Source organism: Rhinolophus sinicus, linkage group LG02, assembly GCF_036562045.2.
Source record: "Rhinolophus sinicus isolate RSC01 linkage group LG02, ASM3656204v1, whole genome shotgun sequence".
NCBI lineage: Eukaryota > Metazoa > Chordata > Mammalia > Chiroptera > Rhinolophidae > Rhinolophus > Rhinolophus sinicus.
The window spans coordinates 200757705-200785545 of NC_133752.1; the positions used below are offsets into that span (position 1 = coordinate 200757705).

Consider the following 27841-nt stretch of genomic DNA (forward strand, 5'->3'; position numbering starts at 1 on the left):
GAACCAGAGAAGTGAGTGTGGGCAGTCAGGGCAATGGCTGGAGGTGTGGATTAGAACCTGCAGGCTTGTAGGTGAGGCCAGCGGTGGGACAGCAGGCACACAGCTGGCCAGCTCTGCGGTGGCAGTGAGGGGATTTGAGATCAGATGGGACTATGGGATGCAGTGACATCAGGGAAGGGGACCCAGCCCCCATACCTGGACCCCCTGCGCACTCAGAGGCAGGGTCTGGAGCAGGAGACCATCAGTGGGCCGTTGTGAGGGGTTCAGCGAAAACACAATGCCACCTCCATGCCAGTGTGCACGGGTATATAGTGTGACACGGGCACAGGACTGGTCACACACAGGCACGTGTGAGCACAGAACTTCTACACAACTGGGGGCCACACACACATGCATGTACATGTCTTCTTTGCTCGTGGCGCTGGGGCTTCTGGCTCTCTGTGGATGGCCCTGGCCTTGTCCAGTCTGCCCTGTGCATCGAACAGAGGTGAGCCACAGCCCCTGCCCCGTCCTGGACCCTGACCCCCAGAGGCCAGAACATCCCATGTGGTCCCCTCAGCCCTCTTACCGTAGGACCTCTGAGCCCAGGACCCCATTCATGTGGCACAACCAGGCCAGGAGTGTGTTTGTGGGCAGAGCTGGTGACCAGTATGGTAAGGGGCACTTTAGGCCACTTGGAGGACATGACCCTCCACTAGCAACTGCACTCCCCTCAGAAACCCGGGAGGACCGGACAAAGCGACTTTTCCGCCATTACACGGTGGGCTCCTATGACAGCCTCACCTCACACAGGTACTGGTGGGCAGGTGGGCATGCATGGGAATGTCAGACGTGGAGGGAGGCCTGGGGGTGAAGAGGTCAGAGGGTGGAGGGGTGGTCCAGGTCAATCCAAGGGCAACTCCCTGGGGTGGGAACTGCCTGTGGGATCCTGTGTGGGGCACACATGGCTGTCAGCCTGGCCAGCCATGCTTCCCGGCAGGTTTCTCCTCACCCCTCCCTGCTTTCCTCTGTCAGCGATTATGTCATTGACGACAAGGTGGCTGTCCTGCAGAAACGGGACCACGAGGGCTTTGGTTTCGTGCTCCGGGGGGCCAAAGGTAATGAAGGGTTCGGGGGCAGCGTGAGTGTGTGGGGCTGGGATGTCAAATTGACAGGAAAACTGCTCCAGCGTCTTCTTTGTCTTGCCTCTGCTCTGCCCCTCCGCTCTCCTCCTCGCCTCACCCCTGCCCCCCGCCTCACCCCTGCCCCTGCTTCTCCCCAGGCCCCTGCCTTGCCTGTGTCCCTGGCATGGACCTCCCCCCGTCTCCCCCTGCCCCTGCTTCGCCCCTGCCTGTCTGCCTCACACTTCTGCTGGCACTTCTCCTTGCCCCACCATTCCTTGCCCTTCTGCTGTATCCTTGGTCTGGAATGTCTCCATACAAGGCAGTGATTCTTTCTCCTTATAGATTTCTAGGATCTCTACTGAGTGTGCCTCACTGAGGGAGGGCCTCACTGGGTGGGGGGCCTTTGGTGGGGGGAGCGGGGAGTTTCTCCAGGATATGTCCCAGATTCCCGGGCTGTCTCTTCTTGAGCCCCCGCCTGCTGCTCCCAGCTGCAGGTCACTTTGCTCCAGTTGTCGTCTGTTCAGCATGTAAACTACTTGTGGGTGGTTGCTGCGTGGCAGCCGCCTGCACCTGGACACGGTGGTGAAGCACCTCCCTAACTGCCGCCCCCCACCCCGCAGCAGAGACCCCCATCGAGGAGTTCACGCCCACGCCGGCCTTCCCCGCGCTCCAGTACCTGGAGTCTGTGGACGTGGAGGGTGTGGCCTGGAGGGCCGGGCTGCGCACGGGAGACTTCCTCATCGAGGTGAGGCTCCTCCTCACCTGTGCGGCCAGGTGGGGTGCTCTCCTCTGGCCTGAGGAGGACACACCTGGACCGCCTCTCCCCACCTACCTGTCTGTCTGTCCCAGGTGAACGGGGTGAACGTGGTGAAGGTTGGCCACAAGCAGGTGGTGGCGCTGATCCGCCAGGGTGGGAACCGTCTTGTCATGAAGGTTGTGTCGGTGACAAGGAAGCCGGAAGAAGATGGGGCTCGGCGTAGAGGTGAGGGGTCAGGCTTCAGACCTCTGTGCCCTCTGGCTCCTGACCTTAGACCTTTGACCCCAGGCCAATGTTCCTCTGCCCACCCCCTGACCCCAAACCCCAGACAGCTGACATCAGATGCCTGAACCTAGGCGAACGCCCTGTCGGCCTGGTGCCTTTCCAAACCCTGATGGACTGCTGACCCCGGCCCCCAGCCTCTGACCCCTGACCCCAGGTTGGCCCTCCTCAGATCCCCACTCCCTCCTTCCTGGTGTTCCCCTAGCCCCTGGTGTGGCAGAGCCCTCCTTCCCTGCACTGCCAGCAGCTGCCTGGAGGCCGGGGTTGCCATAGCAACTGTGAGGTTGACGCTGCCTTCCGCTTATTGTCGGAGGGAAGGGGGAGGCGGCACCTGAGGGAACAGGAAGAGCGTCTTCTCCCCGCGATGTCTCGGCTCTGCCTGGACTCAGGAGGCTTTGCCGGCCCCGCCCGCCCAGGCCGGGTCTTGGCTGACCACACCCTGGTTCCCTGAGGGGCAGTGGCCTCCAGGGCCTGGGGGGAGCCCTGGAGCAGCAAGAGCCCAGCCTGCCTGGAGACCCCTCCCAGCCCCCACCCCATGGCTCTGGTGCCCTTTGCTCAGCCTCTGGAGCCTACAGGGTGGGCACTCAGGCTGGAGCTGGCCAGCACCGGGACCCCTACTGGGGCTCTTGACCACCTGCTACGGCCTCGACTGGCCAACCTGGCCCTCCGCACCCCTGAGCTCCCAGCGCCATGAAGAAGTTTGCATCCAGTCGCAGCCTGAACAAGATCCTGGCGCAGTGCGACTCGTCCTCGCGGGAGTACGAGGAGATCCAGGCGGTTGAGCGCAAGTGGCACCTGCAGCTGGCCGCACCGCGCTGCCCCCTGCTGGACAGGAGGTCCAAGGCCTCCCTCTTCTTTGCAGCCCCGCAGCCCCCCAAGAGGGCCCCCAGCACCACGCTGACCCTGCGCTCCAAGTCCATGACGGCCGAGCTCGAGGAACTGGGTGAGCTGCGGGGGAGGGCGGCGGGCACACAGCCGGGGTGGGAGGCCAGGCACAGTGAGCTGGCGCCAAAGCCAGGCCGAGTCGGGAGGAAGGACGGACAGACAGACGTATGATAGGTCCCAGGTAAATGGGTGGGTGCTGGAGTGTGGGAGGAGGGTTGGGTGTCTGTGGGGTGAGGAGGCAGACGACATGTGGGTGGCGTGAGGGTCAAGGGGCAGGAGATGGACTGTGAGACAATCAGGACTGATGGACAGGGCCTCGCCCACCCGTGTCTGCATGCGAGTGCACGTGCTGCCCGTGGCTCTCCAGTCTGACTTCACGCCTTCATTTCACCCAAGTAAGGAAAGAGCAGGAGGAGGACCCTGGGCCCTGCGCGACACTGGCTGTGTCATTTGGCATTTGCTTTACTCTCTCAGCACCTGCTTGCTCATGGTCAAGCAGGTGGTCATAGTGGGCTGATGACCCCTTAGGGCCCTGTGAGTGTCACTGGCACAGGGATGGGACAGGCCCTCGTGAGCTGCAGCAGGCACACGAGTGTGTCAGGCTTTGACAGGCACGTGTGGGCGCAGCCCCAGCGACTAACAGTAGCCTCATCGGGCGTGTCTCCATATACGTGACTGTTAATAGCCCAATCGTAGGTATGTGCAGGTATACATGACATGTCCTGACATATGCGACCATGAGCATGTCCCGATACACATGACTGTTCATGTGCTCTGTCCTTCTATACTTCAAACCCAATCCTAGTCCCAGACTTTGCTCTGCTTCAGCCATAGAAGGGAGGCTGACACCAGTCCTCGGCTGAGCTCTGACCTAGTCCTGGCCACAGGAAGGCCCTGATCCTGGCTCCAGACTGAGCCACAACACAGCTATAGGAAGAATCCCTACCTGCCCCCTACAATTATTCCTGAACTTACTCATGGACCTAGCCCTGGCCCTGGTCCTTGGCTGAGCCCTGACCTTGTCCTGGCCACAGGCTGAGCCTCCCCTCTTTCAAGCAGGTATGCCTGACTGCACTTTTGTTTAATGTGGAGGACAGCTACCAACATTAACCGGGCTGACATGGGCAGGATTTTCTACTGAATAGAATAAAAATTTAAAAACTTATCACCAACTCCAAACAAAGGAAGAGGAATTCCCCAGGTTTCAAAAATGAGAGAAATCAGAGCCAAGAGAGTGAGAGGAAGCTGGTGCTTCCGTAGTCCAGGACAGGATCTCGAGTCTACGGACTGGGTGTTGGGGTTCTGATGCCCCATAAAGCCGAGAGATGTGATTGTGGACCCATGAGAGGTGAGAGCTAGAGCCAAGCTCAAGAAGTGGAGTTCGCATCAATAGAACCGGAAATCATAAGAGAATATGAAAAAGACAAAATAAGGTGCTTAAATACGAAATCTAAGAAAGAACTCATAAGGAAAGAACAGGACAAAGCCCCCCCCCCCAAAAAAAAAAGAAAAAAAAAAAGTAAAGGCTAATTTTAAATGGATCCCTAAAGAATTGTTACTGAAACAACAAAAGGTGAAAAGGTGTAGCCACTGAAGTTAAAAAATGTGTGTGTGTCTGGGATAAATAGGATTCCTCCGCTGCGGTGGGACTGGTTGTTCCACAGAACCAGCGGTGAAAAATAGGACTTAGAAGACAAATGTGCGGAGATTACTCAAAACACAGCAGAGAAAGATAAGGAGATGCAAAAGAGCAAATTGCCAATAAGGGGTCTGGAGGACAAGTGAAAAACCCCAGCCTAATGGTAGTCCCAGAGGGGAAGGATTAAAAGGTTGGGGAAGAGGTGAGGTTTGAAGAGGAAATGGTTAAGAATTTACTGAAAAGGATGTGAGGCTCCAGTGTGAAGAAGGGTAAGTCCCAAGGGAGAAAATAAAAAACGAATTTACATCTGGAATTGTCACAGTAAAACTTCACAACATTGTAGACAAAAAGAAATCTTAATTGCCCGCAAAAGCTGGATGACTTAGGATGGTTAGGCGGACAGCAGACTTGCCACAAGGACAGTAGATCCTAGAAGACAGTGGAACAATGACTGCAAAGACTGATGTGAAAATGCTCCTCCACCTGGTGGGGAATTCTGCACGTAGCTAAGCCCACTCATTCACAAGTGAGGCAGAGAAGCTAGCACACTTCAGGCCCCAGGATCACAGGGGTCTAAGGCTTGTCACTGAGAGCTGATGCATCACTCTGATTGATGCCCCCATACCACTAGGCAGCTGGGTCTGGTGGGTGAGTCCCAGGAGTCTCCTTCCAGAGGCTATCATATAGCCACGCTCAGAAAGGACGAAGAGGGGCTTGGGCAGCCTGGGTGTGTAATCCAGGGACCCAGGGCCTCTGGGCTGCTGCTGTCTGAAGAAAGCAGTGAGCAGCTGAGCCTCCTTCCTATCTGCCCCCTGTCGGGTGTTCCCTCTGCTGCCGCATGACTCTCGTCTTCCAGGGGGCTCAGTCTTGCAGCTCAGGTCAGCATCATCCTCACCGGCTCTTCCTGAGCAGAGTGGGGAAGGATGACGAGGGGACAGCTTAGCACAGAGCCTCGTTCCTGCTGAGCCAGGTCACAGCTTTGGTTGAAGCTGGGCACTAGCTCGCCGTTGCTCCACTGAGGGGTGGGGAGCCACTCCCACTCCCAGGGGACAGCTGTCCTGGGAATCCAGTCCACTTACCGACCTTCTTGAGAAACACCTGGTTTGAGGTAGCTAGGCCACATCAGGATTTCCCCACGTTCCTAAGGCAGCCCAGCATCCAGCGTTTGCACCTTCAGATATAGAAATAAGATGTGCTGTCTCATTGCTGTGTCAGGTGCATGTCACACTGTCGAGAGCTAGTGGAATATTCAGGGTCCTGTAGTCTAGAGAGAAGATGGCCTCAACAGCTGGAAAGAAAGAAAAAGTGTGACGACAGAAAAACCAGGTGGCAAGGGTGGCTGCTTGCCACTGACAAGGCAGGGAGAAGCACAGTCCTTCAGGTTACAGGAGGGAAGGGCCCCCTGGGGCGGCATGGTGTGAGCAGAGGTGGCACGCGAGAAATGCAGGGTTGAGGAGGCTGGCAGAAAAGGGAAGCAGAGGAAGAGTCCCTGAGGGAGGGTCTGGGCAGAGACCCTTCAGACACAGGTGGCAGGAGGAGGCGGGCAGAGCACCCCCAGTGCCCTCCTGCATTGGGGTGCCTCTGGTCACCACGTGCTCACCTACTCAGCTTCAACAAGGGTGTGCTGGGCTGGAGAGGTCAGTGGGGACCCAAGCCAGGGTCCGAAGCCCCTCCTGTCCGTCTGCTTTCCTATGATAAATCTGGAATTTCTGGGTCCCTTTTTCTTTTGTAATGAGAATGTCAGTGTGCAGTCTAACTGGCCGCAGCCTGGTGAACACATGAACCTGCCCTTTGTTAGAAACACTGCACAGAATGCCCCAGAGTGACCAGTGAAGCCATCAGTGGCCTCAGAACTTGGTTTTTATGGGCTTTGCCTTTCCTCTAAAAAAATGTGAACTGAATATGATATAGTTGTGCATGGATGTCTCCATATGTATGTGCATGCGTGTGGATGTGCACAAGCATGTGGGTGGATATGCATGTGTGCACATGTGTGGCTGTACGTGTGTGCACGTGTTGGACTGGGCGTGCATGTGTAGATGTGTGGATGTGCACATGTATGTGTGAGAGCATGTGTGCACATCTGTGAGTGGACTGCAGAAGCGTGTGTGTGCACACAAAAACATGTCCCTGCTTGTGGTTATTTCCATCTTGCATTTCAAGCCGTGTGCCAACTTGGCATTGGGGTGTATTTGCCACTCGTGGTCTGATGGGGGGTGTGCAGGTTTGGGGCTGTGGGGATCTGGGAGGTCCTGGTGGTTGGGAGGGCTGGGGAAGGGGGCCGGGTGCTGAGGGACAAAGCCTGCCTCTTACCCCCTTTGCTCTGTTTCTTGATTCCAAGCCTCCATTCGGAGAAGGAAAGGGGGTGAGTCACCTGCTGTGTCCCCAGGGCCCCAGCTTCGCCTGACCTCATCCAGGGAAGTGCTGGTGTGTGAGAGGTTCCAGTTGCAGTCCCGGTGGTCTGGGAGCCTGGGTTGTACCCTCTTGGTGACCTTCTCTCTGGGATCTGGTGGGGGCACAGTAGGACCTGGAGAGAGAGACAGGGAGTTCCCAGGGGTGTGGCCACCTGGGGGTGTGACAGTGAGGCTCAGTCATGGGCCCTGGGGCTCAGGCTCGTGGAAGTCTGGAGCCGGGCCGGGGGTGGGGGTCCAGAGAGCCCAGCTGTGGCACTCGCTTGTGGAACATGGTGACCGTGGAAGGCAGCGACGGCTGGTGGGCACAGGAGTGTCAGGTGCTTGACTTGCCCTGTGTTGCTTCCTGCTGCCTATGCTCTGGGTTCCCCTGTGCCTGGTGTCAGATCTATTTTGGAGTCAAGCCCAGTGTGACAGTCCCTTCCGAGCAGGAGCCTGGGCCCCGCAGCCCTGGGTAAGGGGCTTGGAGCTCCCTGCCCAACATTGTCCGGGCTTGTCTTCTGCACCTCTCACTCCTCCCTTCAGGCCTCAGCCCCCAAGTCCTCCGAGGCTCCTTCCCATGTGTCCAGCCTGGTTGCCAGCATCCATGTGGGGACACAGTCTGGGCCTGGACCCGGGTCCAGCACTTGGGGCCTGGCCTCGGCCAGCCTCGGCCACCTCTCCTGCACAGGAGTCTGGGCCAGACGGAAGCCCGAGGTGATTGCAGTCCCTCCTTTGTCTGTGTGCCTGATGCCCATGCGTCCCTCCCTCTGAGGCCCGCCGGGCGCACGCTTACCTCGTCTTGCAGCCCATGCTTTCCTGCACGACCTGCAGCCCTGTGAGTTCTCCTGTCCCACATGAAGTGCTTTCCCTAGTGTCTTTTCAGGCATTAAAACCAGTGACGAGGTCTCCCTCTAGGGACACTTGGCTGCACACCTTTGAGGCTGGCACACAAGCTATTTCTGGAACACACTGGCTTTGTCCTCAGCTCATTAGCGGGGCTCCTAGGGTGCTGTACTGTGGCCTGCACGCTTCCCCCAGGGTAGGGGCAGTGACAGGCGAGTCATCGCCCCGCAGGCCCTCACCCCCTCTTGTTGAGACAGTGGGTCTGCCTGTGCGCACACATGTCGTGTCCTGACAGCTGTGTCGTGAGGCTGGTGCCCAGACTTGCTTCCCAATGGGCTTCACTTCCTCCTCTAAGTGTCTAAAGAGCTTATTTCAGAAGGTATTCCCTGATTCTGTTGGGGGTTGGTGTTGCCCTCACTGGCTTGTAGCCTTCAGGGTTCTTTCTCCCTTGAAAACAATTCTCTTCTGGCTTGGGCACTGCCCCCGGTGGCAACAGCATCTGCTGCGCCACCCCCACGGGGTTGCTGTGTCGGGTCTCTGCCAAGTTCTGAGCCCAGAGACACAGCCTCTGAACGCACAGCTCAGGTGAGCTGGTGCCCCGAGACCCGTGGGCGTGTTGCCTGCGTGCCAGTCTGATGTCTTCATCTTGGGCCTGTGATCCCGGCACTCAGTCTCCTAGCGCTTCTTGGGTAGAATGGGGGTGGTGGCACTGTCTTCATGTGGCTGCCGTGGGCGGAGAGCACAGGATCCCAGTAGAGCTCTGTAACCCGGAAGTCATCCAGGACTTAACAGGTGGTGCTGGTGACCTTGGCTTCCAAAGGTCAGTCATTTCATTACAAAACGAGGACCCTCTATTGCATGAACCTGCTGTGCCCTTGGGCCCGGGCCCAGGGGCTTGGAGATGGGCTGGCTGGGTGCATGTTGCTGGTGCGCTGGAGCGTGTTGCGCTCCTGTGCTCAGGCCCCAGGGAAGGGTACCAGCTGTTTCTGACCGGAGGCCTGCAGGCACTGGGGTCGGGAGCGGCCGTGTCTGGCAGGCACAGCTGTAGCATTCGTTTGTCGGTGCCGATTCTCAGGACACTTATGCCTGTTCCATCAGATGAGGAAACAATGTCACAGAGATGTTAGGCCAGGACAGTCAGCGTGCGGGGTGGGTCTGGTCTGGGCCTCCCGCTACTCAGAGGAGTTGTTTCCTCCCCACAGCAGCTGCTGGGCAGGTGGCAGTGGCCGACCACAGTTCTCCCACATGGAGACTGAAGGGACAGGGTGACATGACACACGTGCCGCCAGGGTTGGCCCAGCCCATGAGTCGCCAAGGGCTTTGGGATTTGGATCCTGACTGACAGGTGGAGTGGGTGAGGCTGCTGAGGGTCAGCGTGGCAGCCAGGTGGACACTGGCGCTGCGCTCCACGTGCTGGACCCGAGTGGACCCACCCCAGTCATCCAACCAGAGCCGAGAGCTCTCAGACACACGTGTTTGCTTAGCAAAATTACCAAGTCACGTTAATGGTTAAAAACCGCTTTTAAAAGCATCAAACTGCTTTAATTTAAAAACAAGCTTTTTAAATAATGGATTTGAGAGGCTGGCTGAGTCTGGTGGCTTTCCCCCTGGGTCTGCCTGCCCCTCCCCCGACCGCTTCCCAAGGGGCCCGGTAGAAGCCCCTCAGCCTGCCCCCCTCATCCTCTGCTCCGCACCCCCATCCTGGATGGAGGTTCTGTGGCCTGGTCTGCGCAGAGCCTGTGTTGGGGCGCTGCGCTGTTTGCAGTTCATCCGTCTTATTCACATCTTTTGTGGGCCTCGGCTGTACATCGGGGTCCGTCCTGGTGTAGTGGGGACACACACTGTCGTGCCCTGTGCTGAGGACAGAAATGAAAGGCACAGGAAACAGTGATCCTCAGCAAGACCTGTGCTTGCAGGCTGCCCTGCCCCAGTCCTCTAATGGTCAGTCAGGCTTTTCCTGGACGGGTCCGTGGGGTCCCATGGAGCCTCCCTGAGGATGCAGAGGCAGGCTGGAGCGGGGTCTGCATTCTGGTGTGTGAGGGGCTTGTGTACCTGGGGACCGAGGATTCTGAGCTGGGCCCCAGGGGCCTCGGCAGCACGGGGTAGACGCAGCAGTGTGGCTGCAGGGCGGTGGTGGGCTCCGGGTCCTGGCGGCTGAGACAGCGCCTCCTTGGCTGTGCAGAGAAACTAGACGAGGTCCTGGCGGCTGCCGCGGAGCCCACACTGAGGCCAGACATCGCGGACGCCGACTCAAGAGCTGCTACCGTCAAACAGCGGCCCACCAGCCGGAGGATCACCCCGGCAGAGATCAGCGTGAGCCGCCTGGGGGGTGGGGCGTGACGCTGGGCGGGGCGTGGGCCGAGGGGAGTAATGCTGGGCGGGGCACTTTCTGGGGCGGGGGTCCGTCTTTTGTACCTCACTCCAGGTCTCCAGGTGTGCTTGTGAAGGACCCACAGCCTCTCCTGGAGACACTTGGGGCCATCAGCCCCCTGAATGCCCACAGTTGGACATGTGTTGAGTTCTCATTGCTCTGGCTGTGGCTTTCAGTGCCTCCTGCCTGAGGCAGGTTCTGTGCCAGGACCAGCTAGAGCACTCTGTTCATGCCACATCATGGTGTGTCTGTCCCCCAGCCCACTTCTCCCATTTGGTGCCTCTGAGCTGCTGCCCCAGCCTCACTGGGTGGAGCTCAGGGCCGGTCTGCTCTGGCCGTGGCTGCATCAGCCCCACGCAACAGTGCCCAGGCCCCACCGGCTGTGCCGCTGCTGTCTGCGCAGGCACCACAGCAGCAGCACCCTTGGAGTTAGTGCATGGGGTGTGTGACCTTAGGCTCAGGAAGAGGATGGTGGGGCTGGGTGGGCACCTGGGAGCCCCAGGACCCTAGGACCTCCATATACGCTCCCCGACTCCCACAGTCACTGTTTGAACGCCAGGGCCTCCCAGGCCCAGAGAAGCTGCCGGGCTCCCTGCGGAAAGTCATTCCACGGACCAAGTCTGTAGGTATGGCTGGGCTGGGGGCTGCACGCAGTGGGAGGAGTGGGGCGGGGCTGGGCTGGGGGCTGAAGCAGCGGGGAGGAATGAGGTGGAGCTATGGCGGGAGGACCCACTGCCTCCCCTCCCTCACCTGGGTTTCCAGTTTCCCTCAGAGCCCTGCCTTCCTGGGCACCAGCCCCGGAATCTCATGTGTTAGTGGACATAATGTGGGGGTCAGCCTTTCCCCAAACCCAGAAATACTTTGTGAAACAGACCCTTGAGTCTCCCCGCATACCCCCATCCACCATTCCCCATCCTGTGGGCGCTCCCCCCCAACCACTACTCCCGTTTCAGTGGTCACCCCATCCATCTGCTCCCATCCTGTGGTCACCCCCTCCTATTCCTCCCACTGACACCAGCATCCCATCCCTGAGTCTTCTGTCTTCTATCCTGGATGCCTGAGTACATGCCGTGTTTCTGGTTCTAAATCTATCCTCCCCTTGAAACTGTATTGCTCAACACCTCTCATGTCCTTTACAGCCAGTTTTCTCTGGAGTCACCTGGACTTGCTGTCTCCCATCCCCCACCTGCTCTGTACCTAAAACTGAAATTGTTCCCACCAGACTCACCAGGGCTTTCCTCCCAGTGGACACTTGAGCAGCCCTCCTTTCTGACCTCAGTTAGCATTTGATTTTGCTGCTTCCTGGTCCATGAAACTTCTCCCAGTTTTCCCCTCGGTTCTAGTGACATCTGTCCAGTCCTTCCCTCACCAGTATGGATCCTTCTCAAGGCCGTGTCCTTAGTCTCTGCCTTCTGCACCTGTTTCCTGGGGACCTCATCACAGCCCAGCTGCTGTCACGCCCCACAGGTGGTCATTTCCTCTCTGACCCTAGGCCTGGCCATCTAACAAGCCCTGCCCACTGCTAATTCCTCTAGGCATCCAGTCCCCCTCACCTGTTCACCTGTCCATCCACCCACAGACCTGTTTGCTTTTCTGTCCATCCGGCCACCTGTCATCCATCCAGCCATGTACACCTCACCCCAGCTGTCATCTGTGAACCAGTAAATGCCCATTCAGCACTTAGTCCAGCTGTGTTATGCTCGCTGCTTCCTGTGATACCAAGAGTAACCCTGTGGAAGTTAACACTACTAGTGTCTCCATGTACAGGTGATGGAACAGAGGCAGAGGTCAAATGACTTGCCCAAGGTCACACAGCTGCCTTACCTGTCTTCTGTTCACCTATCTGGCCAACCAGCTGCCAAAACCTCAATGCCTCATTCATCCCAGGCCCCCAGATGATGGGTGCCCACTCTAGGCTGACCCTGGGCCAGGTGTGGGGGCTCAGTTGGGAGAGGTGACCCGTGTGCAGGCAGCTCAGCTCAGCAGTTACATGGTGAGTGTGAAGGAGCATGTACAAGTGGAGACGACTAGGGGCAGCAACCACACTGGGGTGTCATGGAAGCCTAGTGGGAGGGGTGAGCTTAGACATGGAGGAGAAGTGGGGGGGTTCTGGAAGATGATGGGTGAATTGCTGATAACTGCCATCCATTGTGTGTGGCATGGTCCTTGGGCTTCTGTGGGTCATTTCTGTAGGTGGGAGTGTGGGGACGAAGGTAGATGACACTGCAACTACTTTGGAGCTGAGAGGCACTCTACCCCCACCCCGACATCCCTGGCCTAAACCCTGGGTGTCCTGCATGGTTTCCTTACTCTCTGCTCCCCAGACAAATCGGGGGTCTGCCTTCTTAACGACTTTGCAGCCCAGCTTGGCCTCCGTGCCTCCTGTACCACACAGCTCTGGTCTCGTGACCTCTTGCCAGCTCCACCTACTGGTCCATCCCTCTGGGCAGATGGGGCCTTGTGCAGAGCAGATAGCACCCTCATCCACCAGGGGACCATCTATGGTCTTGTTGTTTTGGGGTCCTCTCCTGCTTCCTCCTCATCTGTGTCTGCCTCCCTCTGACCTGGTTCTACCAGCACTCACTGTTGCCCACCTGCCCTCATTCTGCCCAGGCCTGTCCCTCAGCCACAGCCAGCCCCAGGACTGACAGGTCCAGACCTAAGTGCATGCCCAGCAGGACACGGGCCCTGGTGGGGGTCGCAGCTCTTCCACACTCGTTCCTCCCAGACCTCCTGTGCTTGGGCCATGACCGAGCTCAGAGGGGCTCGTCTTCAATCCGCCTTGTCTTGATCTATGCCTACTGCCAACACAATTGTTGACTTGTCACAGTTCTGGGGCTCCCACCCCTTGTCCTGGCTGTGTGGCCCTGGGCACATGATTCCGTCCTTGAAACTCAGGATACCTGACCCATAAACATGGGGACCATCTAGAACTTATCTCCAAGGCCACTGCGAGGCTCCCCAAGGGGCTGTACCCACAAGCTGCTCCTGTGCGAGGACGCAGGGCCAGCATCTCTGGCCAGCCCAGCAGGTACGGGGGAAACGGCTCGCTGCTGTGGTCAGGGTAGAGGGCCCCACCTCACCCCAGATGGCAGCAGGACAGACCCCATTTCATCCCAAGGCCAGTGACTTGTCCTCACCCCAAGTTATAGCGTGGCACGCTAGGCCTCCTACAGCCCCCAGGAGCACTGGCCTTCCCTGTGTGGCAGACTCACACAGGCTGCTGGGAGCTTACCTACTGCGCAGGATGCAGTGGGGAGGTCCAGGCACTGCCCTGTGCCTAGTATGGGTGGAAGGCAGACCTCACGATGATGACAACGACCTCAGCCACCCACCTGGGCCACTTTGGGCTGCTTGGCCCTGTGCTCAGTTGTAATGGCGCCAGTTCACTCAGCCCCTGAGATGGGGAAACGGAAGTGGCAGGAGGTTAACACCACACAGCAAAGCCTCTGCACAAAAGCCCACGCTTGCTGTACCGGGGATCAAGAGCTCTGTGCAGGACGAGCCGCAAAGATGTGGGAGGCCTGGTGACAGCACTGCTGGCCAAAGGAGGAGTGGTTGGGGACAGGCAAGCTACATTATGGTGAGTTCATAAAAATACAGCCCAGCCCAGAGTGAGGCCAGGTGTAGATGGGAGCCATTCAGCTGCTCTCCTGGACTGGGCCATCGAGCATGCCTGCAGCACAGGTGTCCCCGAGAAGTCCTGCCAGGTTCTAGCCAGGCTGCAGGAAGACAGGGCCCCTGAGCACTCCAGCCCTGCTTGCTCGGACCCTAATGATGTCTGAATAAGGCAGGCATAGTGGGGTTCACTTTGAAAGTCAGTGTTGCCCCTGAGAGAGCCAAGGCTCAGAGGGGCTCAGGACCTGGCTTGGGGCCACACAGCCAATAGGAAGTAAAACTGAACTGAGTTAGGTGGTCAGCCTAAAATGGTCAGTTCCATTTTAATCCTCCTTCCTGTCCTCCCTTCCACGTGACCTTACTGCATTTCTGGGTAACCGCAGTGGCCTCTTGGCAGCCTCTCCTGGTCCCGTCCCAACCACGTGGCTCTCTGGGCTTCACTTTGCACCAAACACCCCTCACCTGGGCATCAGCTCTCTCTTGCCATAGGCACGGCTGCACAGGCCACAGTCCTGCAGTCCCCTTGCCCACAATGCATCACTCCTGCTGCGGGAGAATCCCCCTCCTTTCTGACCATCTCCCTCCTGCCTCTGGGGGCTACCAGGCAACCCAGTGACGCTTGCTCTGCTGGTAGTTCTGCAATGTGCTATCTTGGGTGGGAGGCCCTGCACAGGGTCCCTAGCTCTCCTCTGCAATTCTGTCCCCGTGACTGGGGGCTGCCCCTATGCTCTGTCTCCGATGTGCCCTCTTGATGTCCCGGGGCTTGAGCAGGTCTTGGCCCCAACCCTGGGAGTCAGTTTGGGTCCTTTCTCACAGCCTCTGCTGGCTGAGACCCTGTACCCTATATCTGAACTGGTACCTCCCAAGTTTCGCAAGAACCTTCCTGAACCACCACGGGGCTTGGGGCGCAGGTCTTGAGAACCCAGGGAGGAGCCCAGTCTGGGGGTCTTGCTCAGATCGCCTGCTCCCGGCTCCCCGAGTGCCTCCTGCTCTTCAATCCCAGCCCCCACGCCTGGTCTGATACTGTCCTCCGGGTCGGGCTAGCGCCTCCCTGCTGATTTATAAGGGACGTCCTGGCAACTCCTGCGACCGGCAACGGGGCTGCCCTAGGATGGAGTCGCGGCAGGGTCGGCCTCTGCGGACGGCACGCGCTGGGTCCGGAGGGGGCCCTGGAAAGCACGGGTCCCAGCATCTCGCCGGTCTCACCGGGGCCTCTGTCCGCAGGGGAGGATGAGAAGCTGGCGTCCCTGCTGGAGGGGCGCTTCCCGCGAAGCACGTCCATGCAGGACTCGGCACGAGAGGGCCGCGGAATCCCACCCCCACCGCAGACCGCGCCACCGCCCCCGCCCGCCCCCTACTACCTGGACTCGGGGCCGCCCCCCGCCTTCTCGCCGCCGCCCCCACCGGGCCGCGCCTATGACACGGTGCGCTCCAGCTTCAAACCCGGCCTGGAAGCGCGCCTGGGCGCGGGGAGCACGGGCCTGTACGAGCCCGGCGCGCCCCTGGGCCCGCTGCCTTACCCGGAGAGGCAGAAGCGCGCACGCTCCATGATCATCCTGCAGGACTCGGCGCCCGAGGTGGGCGACGTCTCCCGTCCCCCGCCCGCGGCCACCCCGCCAGAGCGCTCCAAGCGCCGGCCGAGGCCACCGGGCCCCGACAGCCCCTACGCCAACCTGGGCGCCTTCAGTGCCAGCCTCTTCGCGCCATCCAAGCCTCAGCGCCGCAAGAGCCCGCTGGTGAAGCAGCTGCAGGTGGAGGACGCACAAGAGCGCGCGGCCCTGGCCGTTGGCAGCCCAGGCCCGGGCGGCGGCAGCTTTGCCCGCGAGCCCTCCCCGACGCACCGCGAGCCACGGCCGAGCGGCCTCGACTACGGCCCTGGGGACGGCCCCGGGCTCGGGTTTGGCGGCCCGGGCACGGGCAAGGACCGGCGGCTGGAGGAGCGGCGCCGCTCCACCGTGTTCCTGTCGGTGGGAGCCATCGAGGGCAGCCCCCCCAGCGCCGACCTGCCCTCCCTGCAGCCCTCTCGTTCCATCGATGAGCGCCTCTTGGGGGCCGGCGCCACCACCGGCCGCGACCTGCTGCTGCCCTCCCCTGTCTCTGCTCTGAAGCCATTGGTCAGCGGTCCAAGCCTTGGGCCTTCCGGCTCCACCTTCATCCACCCACTCACCGGCAAACCCCTGGACCCCAGCTCGCCCCTGGCTCTTGCCCTGGCAGCCCGCGAGCGGGCACTGGCCTCCCAGACGCCCTCCCGGTCCCCGACGCCTGTGCACAGCCCTGACACTGACCGCTCTGGGCCTCTTTTTGTGGACGTTCAAGCCCGCGACGCTGAGAGAGGGGCCCTGGCCTCCCCAGCCTTCTCCCCGAGGAGCCCAGCCTGGGTCCCTGTGCCTGCTCGCAGGGAGCCGGAGAAAGCTCCCCGGGAGGAGCGGAAGTCGCCCGAGGACAAAAAGTCCATGATCCTCAGTGTCCTGGACACGTCCCTGCAGCGGCCAGCCGGTCTCATTGTTGTGCATGCCACCAGCAATGGGCAGGGCCCCAGTGGACTGGGGCCCGAAGAGGAGCCCCCCGGCACCCCGGAGCTGGCCCCTGCACCCACACAGTCAGCCGTGGTGGCAGAGCCCCTGCCTAGCCCCCGGGCCCAGCCCCCTGGCAGCACCCCGACAGACGCTGGGCCAGGCCAGGGCAGCTCAGAGGAGGAGCCAGAGCTGGTATTTGCAGTGAACCTGCCACCTGCCCAGTTGTCCTCCAGCGACGAGGAGACCAGAGAGGAGCTGGCTCGCATCGGGCTAGTGCCACCCCCCGAAGAGTTTGCCAATGGGGTCCTGCTGGCCACCCCACTGCCCGGCCCAGGCCCCTCACCCACCACGGTGCCAGGCCCGGCCTCAGGGAAGCCGAGCAGTGAGCCGCCCCCTGCCCCTGAGTCTGCAGCCGACTCAGGGGTGGAGGAGGCCGACACGCGCAGCTCTAGCGACCCCCACCTGGAGACCACAAGCACCATCTCCACGGTGTCCAGCATGTCCACCCTGAGCTCTGAGAGCGGGGAGCTCACCGACACCCACACCTCCTTCGCTGATGGACACACTTTTCTACTCGAGAAGCCACCAGTGCCTCCGAAGCCCAAGCTCAAGTCCCCACTGGGGAAGGGGCCGGTGACCTTCAGGGACCCTCTGCTGAAGCAGTCCTCGGACAGTGAGCTCATGGCCCAGCAGCACCACGCCGCCTCTGCCGCTGGGCCTGCTCGTCCTCGCTACCTCTTCCAGAGAAGGTCCAAGCTGTGGGGCGACCCCATGGACAGCCGGGGGCTCCCCGGGCCCGAAGACGACAAACCAACTGTGATCAGTGAGCTCAGCTCCCGCCTGCAGCAGCTGAACAAAGACACGCGCTCCCTGGGGGAGGAACCCGTCGGCGGCCTGGGTGGCCTGCTGGACCCAGCAAAGAAGTCGCCCATCGCGGCAGCTCGGTGAGCAGAGCGGTGTGGGGAGGGTCCTGTCCCACATCCACGGGCCTCCCTTGTCCAGCCATGGCTCTCTCTGTCCCACCCCTCCCTGTCCTCTCCCCGTGCCCCATCCACCTCTCTGTCCTTGATCTGGCCTTGCTGTGTCTGTCTGAGACAGAAGGCACTCAGGGGCCTCAAACACCAGGGCTTCTGTCCTCTCCGTCCTTGTGGGTGCTGACAGGGAGCTGAGCACCCAACAGAGACCCAAGCGGGCGTGAGCCTGGAGGCTGGCCGACCAGGGGTTCCTGCAGCTCCCACCCTCACTCCCAACCAAAGCTGCCTGCCCAATATGCGTGGTTCTGGGGCCCACTCTGGAGTTGCACCCCCTCCCCAGCTATTTGGCTTTTCTGTGGTCCTGGGCACTCCCCCCATTCTCCCTGTGGCCTCGTGGCTGCCCTGTGTGGTTGGTGCCACCTTTCTGTAGCTGCCTTCTGCCTCGCTTCCTTTCCCTTTGGGGACCCACACCAATTTCTACTTTCTGCCCCAGAAACATCACTCTCTCGGCACCACTTCAGAATCCCTGAAACAGACTCCTGTCTGTAATTTTGAACGTGTGTTAGGAAGCCAATCTTATGGAAGTCACACCACCTTTTGGCACCCCATCTGGCCTCCTGCCTTCTCCATACCTCCACCCCCCCACACACACACCACCCCCCATCTGTCCTGCTCTCCTACTTCCTTCCCAGGGTGGGGACTTGAAGGGACCACACTGTGCCCTGGAAATGGGGGGAGGGGATGGTCTGGCTGGGCAGAAGTTTCCGAAGCCCCTGGGCTGGTCCCTTGAGGACCCCATGCCCAAGGCTCCACCCTCAGAGGGGAACCCTGTATACTCCATGGATGCTGATGGGAGAGCTGGTTCCTGCCCATGGGTGCTGCTCTGAGGCACAGCTGGTCACCCCCCTGGCAGGCCTGTCTGCCCTTTCAAACTGCCTTTGCCTTCCGTGCCCCTTAGGCCCCACTTCTGGCTTTGGGGGGAGTTGTGGGGTGCCACCTCCTGACTCCTTCTTGCTGCCCTGAGGACCAATGTGGAGGGCTCTTTTCTATCCACTTGGAAGGCAGAGTTTAGGAAGCAGTGAGAGATTCAGGTGTTACTGACAAGGGTTTCTCTGGTCTACTTTCTTCCAGTTAAGGACTCAAAAGATAAGTGGGGGCTAGGGAAGCTCCCAGTACCCCTTGAGTGGCCTAGGAGTGCGGCCCTCCAGCTGTCATCCAAGGGCTTATTCTGCGGCCCTTGCCCCTTTTTGCCTCTTCCAACTCCCAGTTGAGTTTGAAAGCTCTCTTCCCAGTGTTGAAAGAGCCCTTAGAGTGGAAATTACTGGGTGTGACAAGTGGTGTCCAGTTGGGATGAGCTATCTGGGTCCCAGGCCTCTGCAGGACCAGACCCCGGGGGGGTGGGGTGTTCCTGGATCCAGCCTCAGCCAGCCCCCATCCTCTCTGCTTCTCCCCCCACCAGCCCTCTGTTCCTCTGTGCCCCTTGGTCCTGGTGAAAATTAAAGCCATTTAATGTGGGTAGCACAACACCTGGCACAGTGCAGACCCTCAATAAACGTTTGCTAAACGGACGAAAGAATGACGCTCAGTGCAAGTGCTGTCTTTTGTGATTTGAGGCCTAGGGAGGCGGCTCAGGACAAATGCCACAGGACAGTCACACGTTCAGGGTCACTGGGTGTGGAGCCCCCATAGTCAGGCTCAGGTGAGCCCAAATCTTGGCACTCGCTCTGCTGGCTCCATGGGATGGCTGGGGCAGTCCCTGAGCCGGTGGAGCTGATTACTGAGCAGGCATCTTCCAGCACACCCCTGTCTGGACACCCTTGTGCTGTCATCTTCAGCATCCCTCCTTTGTCAGGCTGAGGAGGTCTTGTCCCCTGGCTCTGGGTCGTGCCAGGACCCTGTGCCTGTTCTCTTTCTTGGACATAGGGTCGGGAAGGGCAAGGCCTTCGCATCCCACTGGAAAGCAAGCCTCTCTCACCAAGTCGTTCCTGCAAAATTCCAGCGTCTGATTGGCTTCATGTGGTCCCCTGCTTTCCCCTGAACTGGTCACTGTGGTCAGGGCGACAGGGCTGTCATTGGCCAGGTCTGGGTCACTTGCAGGCACCAGGCATGGGGTCAGCCCCCCCAGTGAATCTCCAAGGAAAATTGGGTGCTGTGACCAGAGGTGCCAGGTGCTGGACAGCCTAGAACAGATGTCCCTTGTGACACGGCCGCACCAAGGTGGGCAACTCACTTCATTCCCTGATTGGCTTGGGGTCAGATGGCCCTGGGTTTCTGCCCTCAGCAGAACTGGGGCCTTTGAGCTCTGTGATCTTGGACAAGCCGCTTGTTCCTCCCTGTGCCCGATGAGGGTCACACGCATTGTGCACAGCTGCCGCACGGTGGGCGCACTGCCGGAGCGAGTGCCGTCTTTGCCGCCGTGCGCGCCCAGGCCCTCAGCGGCCCCTAGGTTATGTTAGAGCGTCCTTGTGCTGGAGCCTACACGAGGCTGTCCTGTCAGCCCCTTCATCCTCACATCCCCACACCCATTCTGTTAGCTGCACAGTCCTGTCGTCTACCGAGATCCGCTGCGTCCAAGAAGTGGTGGCGTCTGTCTGACCCCAAGCCCAGCTCTCTGTCCTCTCTCTGCCCACTGTCATCTGGAGCCTCTGTCCTTAACCCCTTCTGGTGACAGACTCTGGGTTTGTGCACAGTGACACCCTCACACAGACGTGCTCCTTCTGTAGACTGACACTTACCAGGCGTGTGTAACGTGCACGCGTGTTGTGAGATCACTGTGTGAGCCGAGTTCTCTGGCTGCCGTTCCCTCTGCTCGTTTCCTTCTGCTGCTGCTCACACTTCCGTCCTCCCTCCCTCAGACCTGGGAGAAACCTCGGCCCTCTGGGGGGCCCACTGCCCTCAGGCGGGAGCTGAGCAGGGCTGTGCTACTGGGTCAGCCATCCCTGGGGCCTTGGTGGCCAGAGCCGGGCACTAATCTCTCATTCGGGGACGGCAGTGCTGCTGCTGCTGCTTTTTCGAGACAGTTTCCTTCCTAGCACTGTTCCTGGCAGAGACCCCAGGGCAGCTGCCACGGCCACTTGGAGCGTCACACCTCTGCACCTTGTCCCTGGTCCCCATGTGTTCCTTTGATCCTCCGAGACCCGCCCCTGTCCGCCCACCTTCCCCACTAATGGCTTAGCCCAGGCCCTGGTGTCCTCCAGCCACATGTGCTCTGCTGCCTGAGGTCTTTCTGGGCAAGTAGACCTGCCCGTATGTCACATATTTGAAGCTCAGTGACTTGTGGAACTGACAGCTCATCTGTACGGGTGCCTTCTTTGGTTTGGGGGTGCAAGGTCCAGGGCCTTTGGCTTTTTGGAACATTGACCCCAGACTACCCATCTGCTCTGAGTTCCATTTGTCTTCCAGGCCCCATGGTTGTGGCCTGAGGTCAGTGTGCCACTCAGTTTTACGGTCTGTCACCTGCGGTTTTATGGGGAAAGGGTCAGAGGAAGTAGCTTTGGAAACACACAGGTGCAGCTATTTCTTCCTGCCATACTTCTCAGTGCCTGGGTGTCTTGGCCTTTGCGGTCTCTCACCTTCTGGATCTCAGGCAGCTTCACTAGTTCGTCTGTCACAGAAGCCCCAACGACACTGCAGAAACCTGGTAACCTGTGTGGGCCTTGTCCTGCTCACATGCTTGTCAGGGACCTGGAGAAAGCCCCTGTGACCACAGGCACCTCAAGGCCAGTGGGGCCAGGACCTCAGAAACCTGGACTGACCCTACTGTGTGTGGCTGGGATGGTGCACCAGGCCAGGATGTGCCTTGCCCTTGCAGGTCACATGAAGTTGGGGACACGTGGTGTACCCCCAGGAAATGTGACCAGGGTTTCAGGAGCCCTGAACTCTGCCTGGGAGCAGGAGGGGGCCGCAGAGGGGATGTAGGGAGGTTCGCAGCACACCAAGCTTGGGCCCGGCAGAGGGAAGTGAGAAGCAAGCCGCCACCACCGGAGGTCGCTGTGGCACCCACGAGCCTGCGCCTCCTTCCTGTCTCCTGCAGAGGACTCTGTTCTCAGGTGACCCAAGGCCTGGGCCTGCACCTCAGGCACCCGCGTGAGTGCCCAGGCAGAGGCCAGGGCCAGAGGCTGGACTTTTCTTGCCCATTGGTATTAGGGGGCCAACAAGTAGTCAAGTCTGGGAGTGACATGTCACATTATTTTTGTTTAATGACATTTTTGCAGGGCAGTCTGTGTTCTTGGCTTTGTGTTAGGTACCAGGGGTCAAGGAAAATGGTGAGGAAGTGAGGTGACAGGTCCTGAGTGACACTTTAAGGGTCTGGGTCCAAAGATGGCTGCGGGCTGAGGAGCAGGGCCTGGGTTAGTGCTGGGAGCTGGTGACCTGTCAGTCACAGGTGCGAAAATGTGGAAATGCTGACGGTGGATCCCAGGACCCTGGGAGGGGAAGGGCTGTGGAAGGGAAAGCATGTTTTCAGACCCTGTAACAACTCAGGAGACACTGGCTGGGCCTCATATGTGGCATTGGGCACCTCGGCCATCGTGAACTGTGGGAGTGGATGACAAGGCCCAGGAGAGTGTGAACTAAGAGGGGAGCTTCCCATGTGGGAAGGAAGGGTTAGAGGAGAGGGCACCTTAAAGGGAGACAGGTGGACAGGCCAGCAAGGGGTCCTGCTGACGGCCTTGTCAGCTGGGGGCAGGGGACGAGACCAGACCCTATGGCCAAGGACTGAGGAGCAAGCGAGACAGTACGAGAGTCAGACATTGGTGGGGGCCAGGCCTTGCTCTGCCACAAGGAAGAAGGCTTCTGGAGGCCGCAGGATGTTGGTGCCTGTGAGGTGTTAGCTGGTGGTGGCCCAGAAGCCCTTTCACAGGCTGACAGGTACTGTGACGTGGCCATACCATGGTTGGGGAGGCAGTCAGAAAGCTGAGAGCAGCAGTGGACGATGGGGCAGTCCCGTTCCACAAGAGGAAGACAGAGAAGGGCAGATACCTGGGCCACGAGATGCTCCCGCTCCTCCCTGCTGTGCCCTGGGCCATTCCTTTGGCTCTTCTGCTAGGCCATCTCTCACCTACTTTGGAAAACCTTAGGCGTGTGACTGTCCCCGGTCTCCTAGCCAAGGGGAAAGTGGCCCCTCAGTGCCTCACTCGTAGCACCTCCTGGCACCAGCCCCTCACGCCAGGCCTCCAGCTCACCTTGCCACGCATGAGAGCTGCCCAGACCCTGGGCTCAGGCCAAGCCCCCACTGTCACGGTGTGGCTGTGGTCCTGCCAGCTTGTCAGTGTGCTTCTGTCACAGCGGAGGCTCCAGGTACACCTGAAAGGGCTACACTGAACGTTGGTCTTCAGGGTGGGGCCAGATGCAGGCCCCAGGCTGGGGTCGTGGTGTGAGGGGTTGGCAGGGGCCAGTCCCACAGGCCCCAGTCCTCAGCCTCCCTAGCAACCGCCAAACACTCTTTTTTTTTATTTTTTTTTTTTTAAAGATTTTATTGGGGAAGGGGAACAGGACTTTATTGGGGAACAATGGTCAAATTGTTGTCCTTTCAATCTTAGTTGTGGGGGTTTCTGTTCAGCTTCAAGTTGTTGTTCTTTCAGTCTTAGTTGTGGAGGGCGCAGCTCAGCTCCAGGTCCAGTTGCCGTTGCTAGTTGCAGGGGGCACAGCCCACCATCCCTTGTGGGAGTCGAACCGGCAACCATGTGGTTGAGAGGACAGGCTCCAACCAACTGAGCCATCCGGGAGGCAGCTCAGCTCGAGGTGCCATGTTCAATCTTAGTTGCAGGGGGCAGAGCCCACCATCCCTTGCGGGACTCGAGGAATTGAACTGGCAACCTTGTGGTTGAGAGCCCACTGGCCCATGTGGGAATCGAACCGGCAGCCTTCGGAGTTAGGAGCACGGAGCTCTAACCGCCTGAGCCACCGGGCCGGCCCACCGCCAAACACTCTTGATGGTCCTCCGCTGCACTCACCACTGGCCCCTGGTGGCTCGGAGACCATGTGGGTGGAGCAGGGAGGGTCCTCCGCTCGGTGTCTGTCAACGTGGGCCCACGCCAGGTGTCCTGGGAGCCCCTCTGCACTGGCCTCTTCAAGAGGCTCTGCTCTGGGTTTGAGCCATTGGGAGGGAACAGCAGGGAGAGGCTGAAGGGAGGGCCAGTGGAGGGCGGTGGGCACATCGAGTGGGAGGGGCTGCCCCTGCACAGGTGGGACACCAAGCACAGCTGCTTCGAGGGTGCGAAGGAGGATGCTGAGGGCAGCCCCTGAGTGGGGGTGCACCCAAGGCAGGGAGGGAGGCCAAACAGCAGAGTGTAAGGGGACATGACATACCCCCAGACACCAGGTGTCTGCTGAGCACTTGCCACAGAGCGTTCCAGGTAAAGCCTGTGGTGGCACCACTGTGGGCTGCCTTTCACACACTAGAGGACAGATCACCTGGGCAAACCAGGAGCCCACCCAAGTCTGCCCAAGCCTGGCCTGCACCCCCACCCCCACCCCCAGCAGCTCCAGAGTGGCTCCCTGCCATCACGCCTGGGCCCAGCACACCTGAGCCCAGCACATCTGGCTGTAACGGGCGGCCAGTGAGGGCTCCCAGCACCTGGCCCTTCCCGTGGCCATGGCTGTGGCTGCTCGGGTGCCACTGCTCCCTTCCGCCCACTTGCATGTGGCTGCATGGTCACCCTGAATGCTGGCTGTGTAAGTGAGTGTGCCCACCCCACTCCTCTCACTGTCTGGCACCCGCCACTTGGCTGTCCACTCTGCTGGCTTCGTGGAGCTTCAGTGACACTGGCAGTCTCCTGAGGCTTCTCTTGGCCACAGTAGGGGTTGGGGTAGGGTATCACAGTGGGCTCTCTGGGGAGCGAGGGGTCACCCAGGCAGGCGAGGGACTGGAGGTCTGTGGTCCTGTTAGGTAATGTTGGGCAGTGAGGCACCATCTGTGCACGTGTGTGCGCATGTGTGCACACACGTGCTGCTGTGTCCATCATGAGCAGGCTCCTGCCACTGCTGCCACATGTCTGTGGCACGTGTGGGTGCTTTGCTGCTGTGCTGTCCTGTGCAGGGAGGCCGAGTGTCATGGGTGTGTCACCATCTCACACCTGTCCTGCGCGTGCTGCTGCTCTGTGGGGCATGAACACCCCTGGCGTCTGTCCCTGATGTCATGAGCTTGTTCAGTCTTGTGCTGCCATCAGCCTTCACATGGCCCAGCCACCCCTGAGCCAGGCCAGGCTTCCCTGAGAGCAGAGCTGTGTGTGCACAGTGCTGGGGGACCTGCCAGTCTTTCCCTCCAGGGTTCGGTGGATGGGGCAGTGACCAGAGTCAGCGTCCTTGGCTGTCAGGAATGGGGAGTCAGCCCGTTGCAGTGAGAGGCCTTCTTTCCTCTGGCGTGCTGGTCTTGGCGCCCACATAGAGAGGAGGGTCCTGCGGAGAGAGGGGAGCTGCGGGTTTTATTTCTCATTCCATCCAGTCTAGGGATCCCCCTCAGCAGGGCACTGGTTCAGACCTGGGCACCAAGCAAAATGGCGGGTGTAACCATGGAGTCCCACCCTTCTTCTTCTTCTGGCCCTAAGGCTACCCTACAGCCCAGCCCCCAAGCGTCCTCCTGGCCGCGGGCACGGCTCCCCTCCTCGCGCCCCCACCTCGCCTGGCGCCCCTCACCTGGCCTTGACCCCTCTCCCTCCGCAGGCTCTTCAGCAGCCTCGGTGAGCTGAGCTCCATCTCAGCGCAGCGCAGCCCTGGGGGCCCGGGCGGCGGGGCCTCCTACCCGGTGCGGCCCGGCGGCCGCTACCCCGTGGCGCGGCGCGCCCCGAGCCCGGTGAAGCCCGCGTCGCTGGAGCGGGTGGAGGGGCTGGGGGCGGGCGCGGGAGGCGCGGGCCGGCCCTTCGGCCTCACGCCTCCCACCATCCTCAAGTCGTCCAGTCTCTCCATCCCGCATGAGCCCAAGGAAGTGCGCTTTGTGGTGCGGAGCGTGAGCGCACGCAGCCGCTCGCCCTCGCCGTCGCCGCTGCCCTCGCCAGCCTCCGGCCCCAGCCCCGGGGCCCCCGGCCCGCGCCGGCCCTTCCAGCAAAAGCCGCTGCAGCTCTGGAGCAAGTTCGACGTGGGCGACTGGCTGGAGAGCATCCATTTGGGCGAGCACCGCGACCGCTTCGAGGACCACGAGATCGAGGGCGCGCACCTGCCGGCACTCACCAAGGACGACTTCGTGGAGCTGGGCGTCACGCGCGTGGGCCACCGCATGAACATCGAGCGCGCGCTCCGGCAGCTGGACGGCAGCTGACGCCCCACTTTCACCCACGCCCCGGCCGCCCTGCCGGCAGGGCCCCCACCCCACCCCCCGGGCCGCGGGCTCGGCCTGCCCCACCACGGCGCCCGGGCCAGGAATGTTGCATGAACCGTCCTGTTTGCTGTCGCTCGGAGACTTGCCCTGTACATTGCTTAGTGCCCTCCCCGGCCGGCGAGCCCCCCAGCACTCGGCCAGGAAGGGCGCGGGCCAGAGGCTGGAGCGAGAGGGGTGGGGCGTGGGGTGCTCCGGCCGGCCATCTCCCGCACAGCTCCTGGTGGCTACTGTCCCAGAGGGGGGACCTAGTCCAGCATGCAAGGTCAGGACACTCCTTGGTGACTGGGGGGTGGGGGGAGACATTGGGGTTCTCGGTTGGGGGCCAAGGAGCCCCCTGTTTTGCATATTTTAATCCACTCTATATTCGGAACGAGAAAAGGAACAAATATCTCTGTCCTTAATAGCGTCCCCTCCCCTCCCCTCCAGCCTCTTACTGGTCCCACTGTGGCTGCCCAGTCTTCCATCTCTGGCCCCTTACTGCCACTGCCACCCCACATGGGGCGGGGGACGCTCCAGCTGGTCTGGGGTTGGCCAGGGTCCTAGTAGCCCGCCCTGGGGCCCTGGCTCCGCCTTCCCCCCTCGCTTTGTTATAGTGAGCCCACCACCCTTCAGGTGCTGCGTGGAGGAGGGGCGGCAGGCAGCGAGTCCTGCTGGCTACTAGCTCTGTCAGGTGGCCTGGGAGACCGTTGCCCTGGGTGGGGCAGGGCCCTGGCACCCGCCCCCAGCCATCTCCCTCACGGGTCCCCTCCCCAAGAGAGGTCTAGCCTCCTTCCCACACTGTTGGGCAACTACAGCAGAGACGCCTCTCTGCCTCAGACCCCAAAGTCTCCTGTGCCCCCCCCCGCCCTGTGTGTGTGCACATGTGCGAGTGTGTGAAACTCTGGGTGTGCCTGAGTGCATCGGAGCCCTGCGTGTGCCTGAGTGGGGAGCGGTCCTGAGGGCCCCTCTGGACTAGTGGGGGGCTTCGCAAGTGTGCTCAGGGTGCGTGCCTGTGAAAGCACCTGTCTCCACTCCAAAGAAAGTGACGCCATCCCTCACCCTGGGACCTGCCGTCTGCCCAGAGCCAAGCCCAGCCGCAGCTGGCTTCCCTGGTGAAGCCCTGCTGTTGGGGAGGCCCGTGCGGCTGTGGAGGCAGTGCCCCCTTCAGGCTTCTGGGGGGTCCTAGGGAGACCCCTGGAGTCAAGCCACCACAAGCCCTGGGGAGAAGCGAAGACCCCGAGGACCCCCCAACCCCCCGTACTGTGACTCCTCACGCTCAGCAATGACCTGTGGGGTGGGGGGCTCTGGGACATTTTAAACCTAGGGTTTGGAGTCTGGACTAAGCTCCATCCACGTCACTCACAAGTTTCTGTTTATATTTCTAGCTTTTTTTAATAAAAAATAAAAAAAAACCAGAAAAGAGAAGTTTTCACAGCCCAGGGGCCTGGCACGCCGGTCTGTGCCCGCCCACCCCGTCCCGGCCCATGGCCCCATTCCCTGGGCAGAGTCACACCCAGTAACCCTTTCACTAACAGACCAGGTCACACACACAGCAGCAGTCACTGTAACAGACTGCCACATACACACTCAGTCTCACACTCACCTGTGGGTTTTTGGTTCCGTTCAATTTGGGTTTTTAACTTTACAGGGTCAGTTCCGCTTCACCCCTCCTTTTGTATGGAGTTCCATCCGGGGAATTTCACCCCTGCTCCAGCCCTGAGGCCTCCTGACCCTGACGTTGTGATACACCCCACAGAGATCTATGTTTCTTATATTATTATTATTGATAATAATTATTATAATATTATTATGTAATAAATTTATAAGAAATGAAACTTTGTCAGTTGCCTGCTTGAGGAGACATCGGGAGCCCAAATTGCTGTCCCTTAGCCAGGTCACAACCCTCAGCCTTGACTGAAGCATTCAGCCCCATGCACTGGCGATGCAGACCCCTGTGTGATGCGGTCTCTTTGCTGAGCTCCGTGCCCACGCGCCTGGCGTCTCCTTGGCCCCGAGTCCTGCTGGGCCTCCGCCATGTGCCCAGCTCACTCGCCAGAAGTCCGGTCGTCCTCTGACCCCTGTCCCTATTTCCTCCCAGTGCCCACTTGTTTCTAAATTCTGCTGCTCCTGTCTTTGAGCCTCTCATGCCTGTCCCTGCTGTGCTGAC

General features: G+C 60.2%; 1 protein-coding gene across 5 annotated transcripts in view; it reads left to right on the forward strand.

Moving 5' to 3' along the window:
* The window catches only part of SHANK3 (SH3 and multiple ankyrin repeat domains 3), a 46982-nt gene extending 19473 nt beyond the window's left edge, over positions 1 to 27509 (forward strand). For 3 of the 5 annotated variants that reach the window (XM_074326675.1, XM_074326679.1, XM_074326678.1), the window contains 11 exons: positions 717 to 792; positions 1015 to 1097; positions 1724 to 1848; positions 1953 to 2085; positions 3005 to 3085; positions 7008 to 7031; positions 7603 to 7773; positions 10085 to 10215; positions 10815 to 10899; positions 15116 to 17351; positions 25044 to 27509. In XM_074326675.1, coding sequence (XP_074182776.1) covers positions 717 to 792; positions 1015 to 1097; positions 1724 to 1848; positions 1953 to 2085; positions 3005 to 3085; positions 7008 to 7031; positions 7603 to 7773; positions 10085 to 10215; positions 10815 to 10899; positions 15116 to 17351; positions 25044 to 25635 — 3737 coding nt within the window. In that variant the 3' untranslated portion in view covers positions 25636 to 27509. The remainder of the gene's footprint in view (positions 1 to 716; positions 793 to 1014; positions 1098 to 1723; positions 1849 to 1952; positions 2086 to 3004; positions 3086 to 7007; positions 7032 to 7602; positions 7774 to 10084; positions 10216 to 10814; positions 10900 to 15115; positions 17352 to 25043) is intronic. The other 2 variants (XM_074326676.1, XM_074326677.1) reach the window with 2 other exon arrangements.
* The last annotated feature ends 332 nt before the right edge of the window (positions 27510 to 27841 follow it).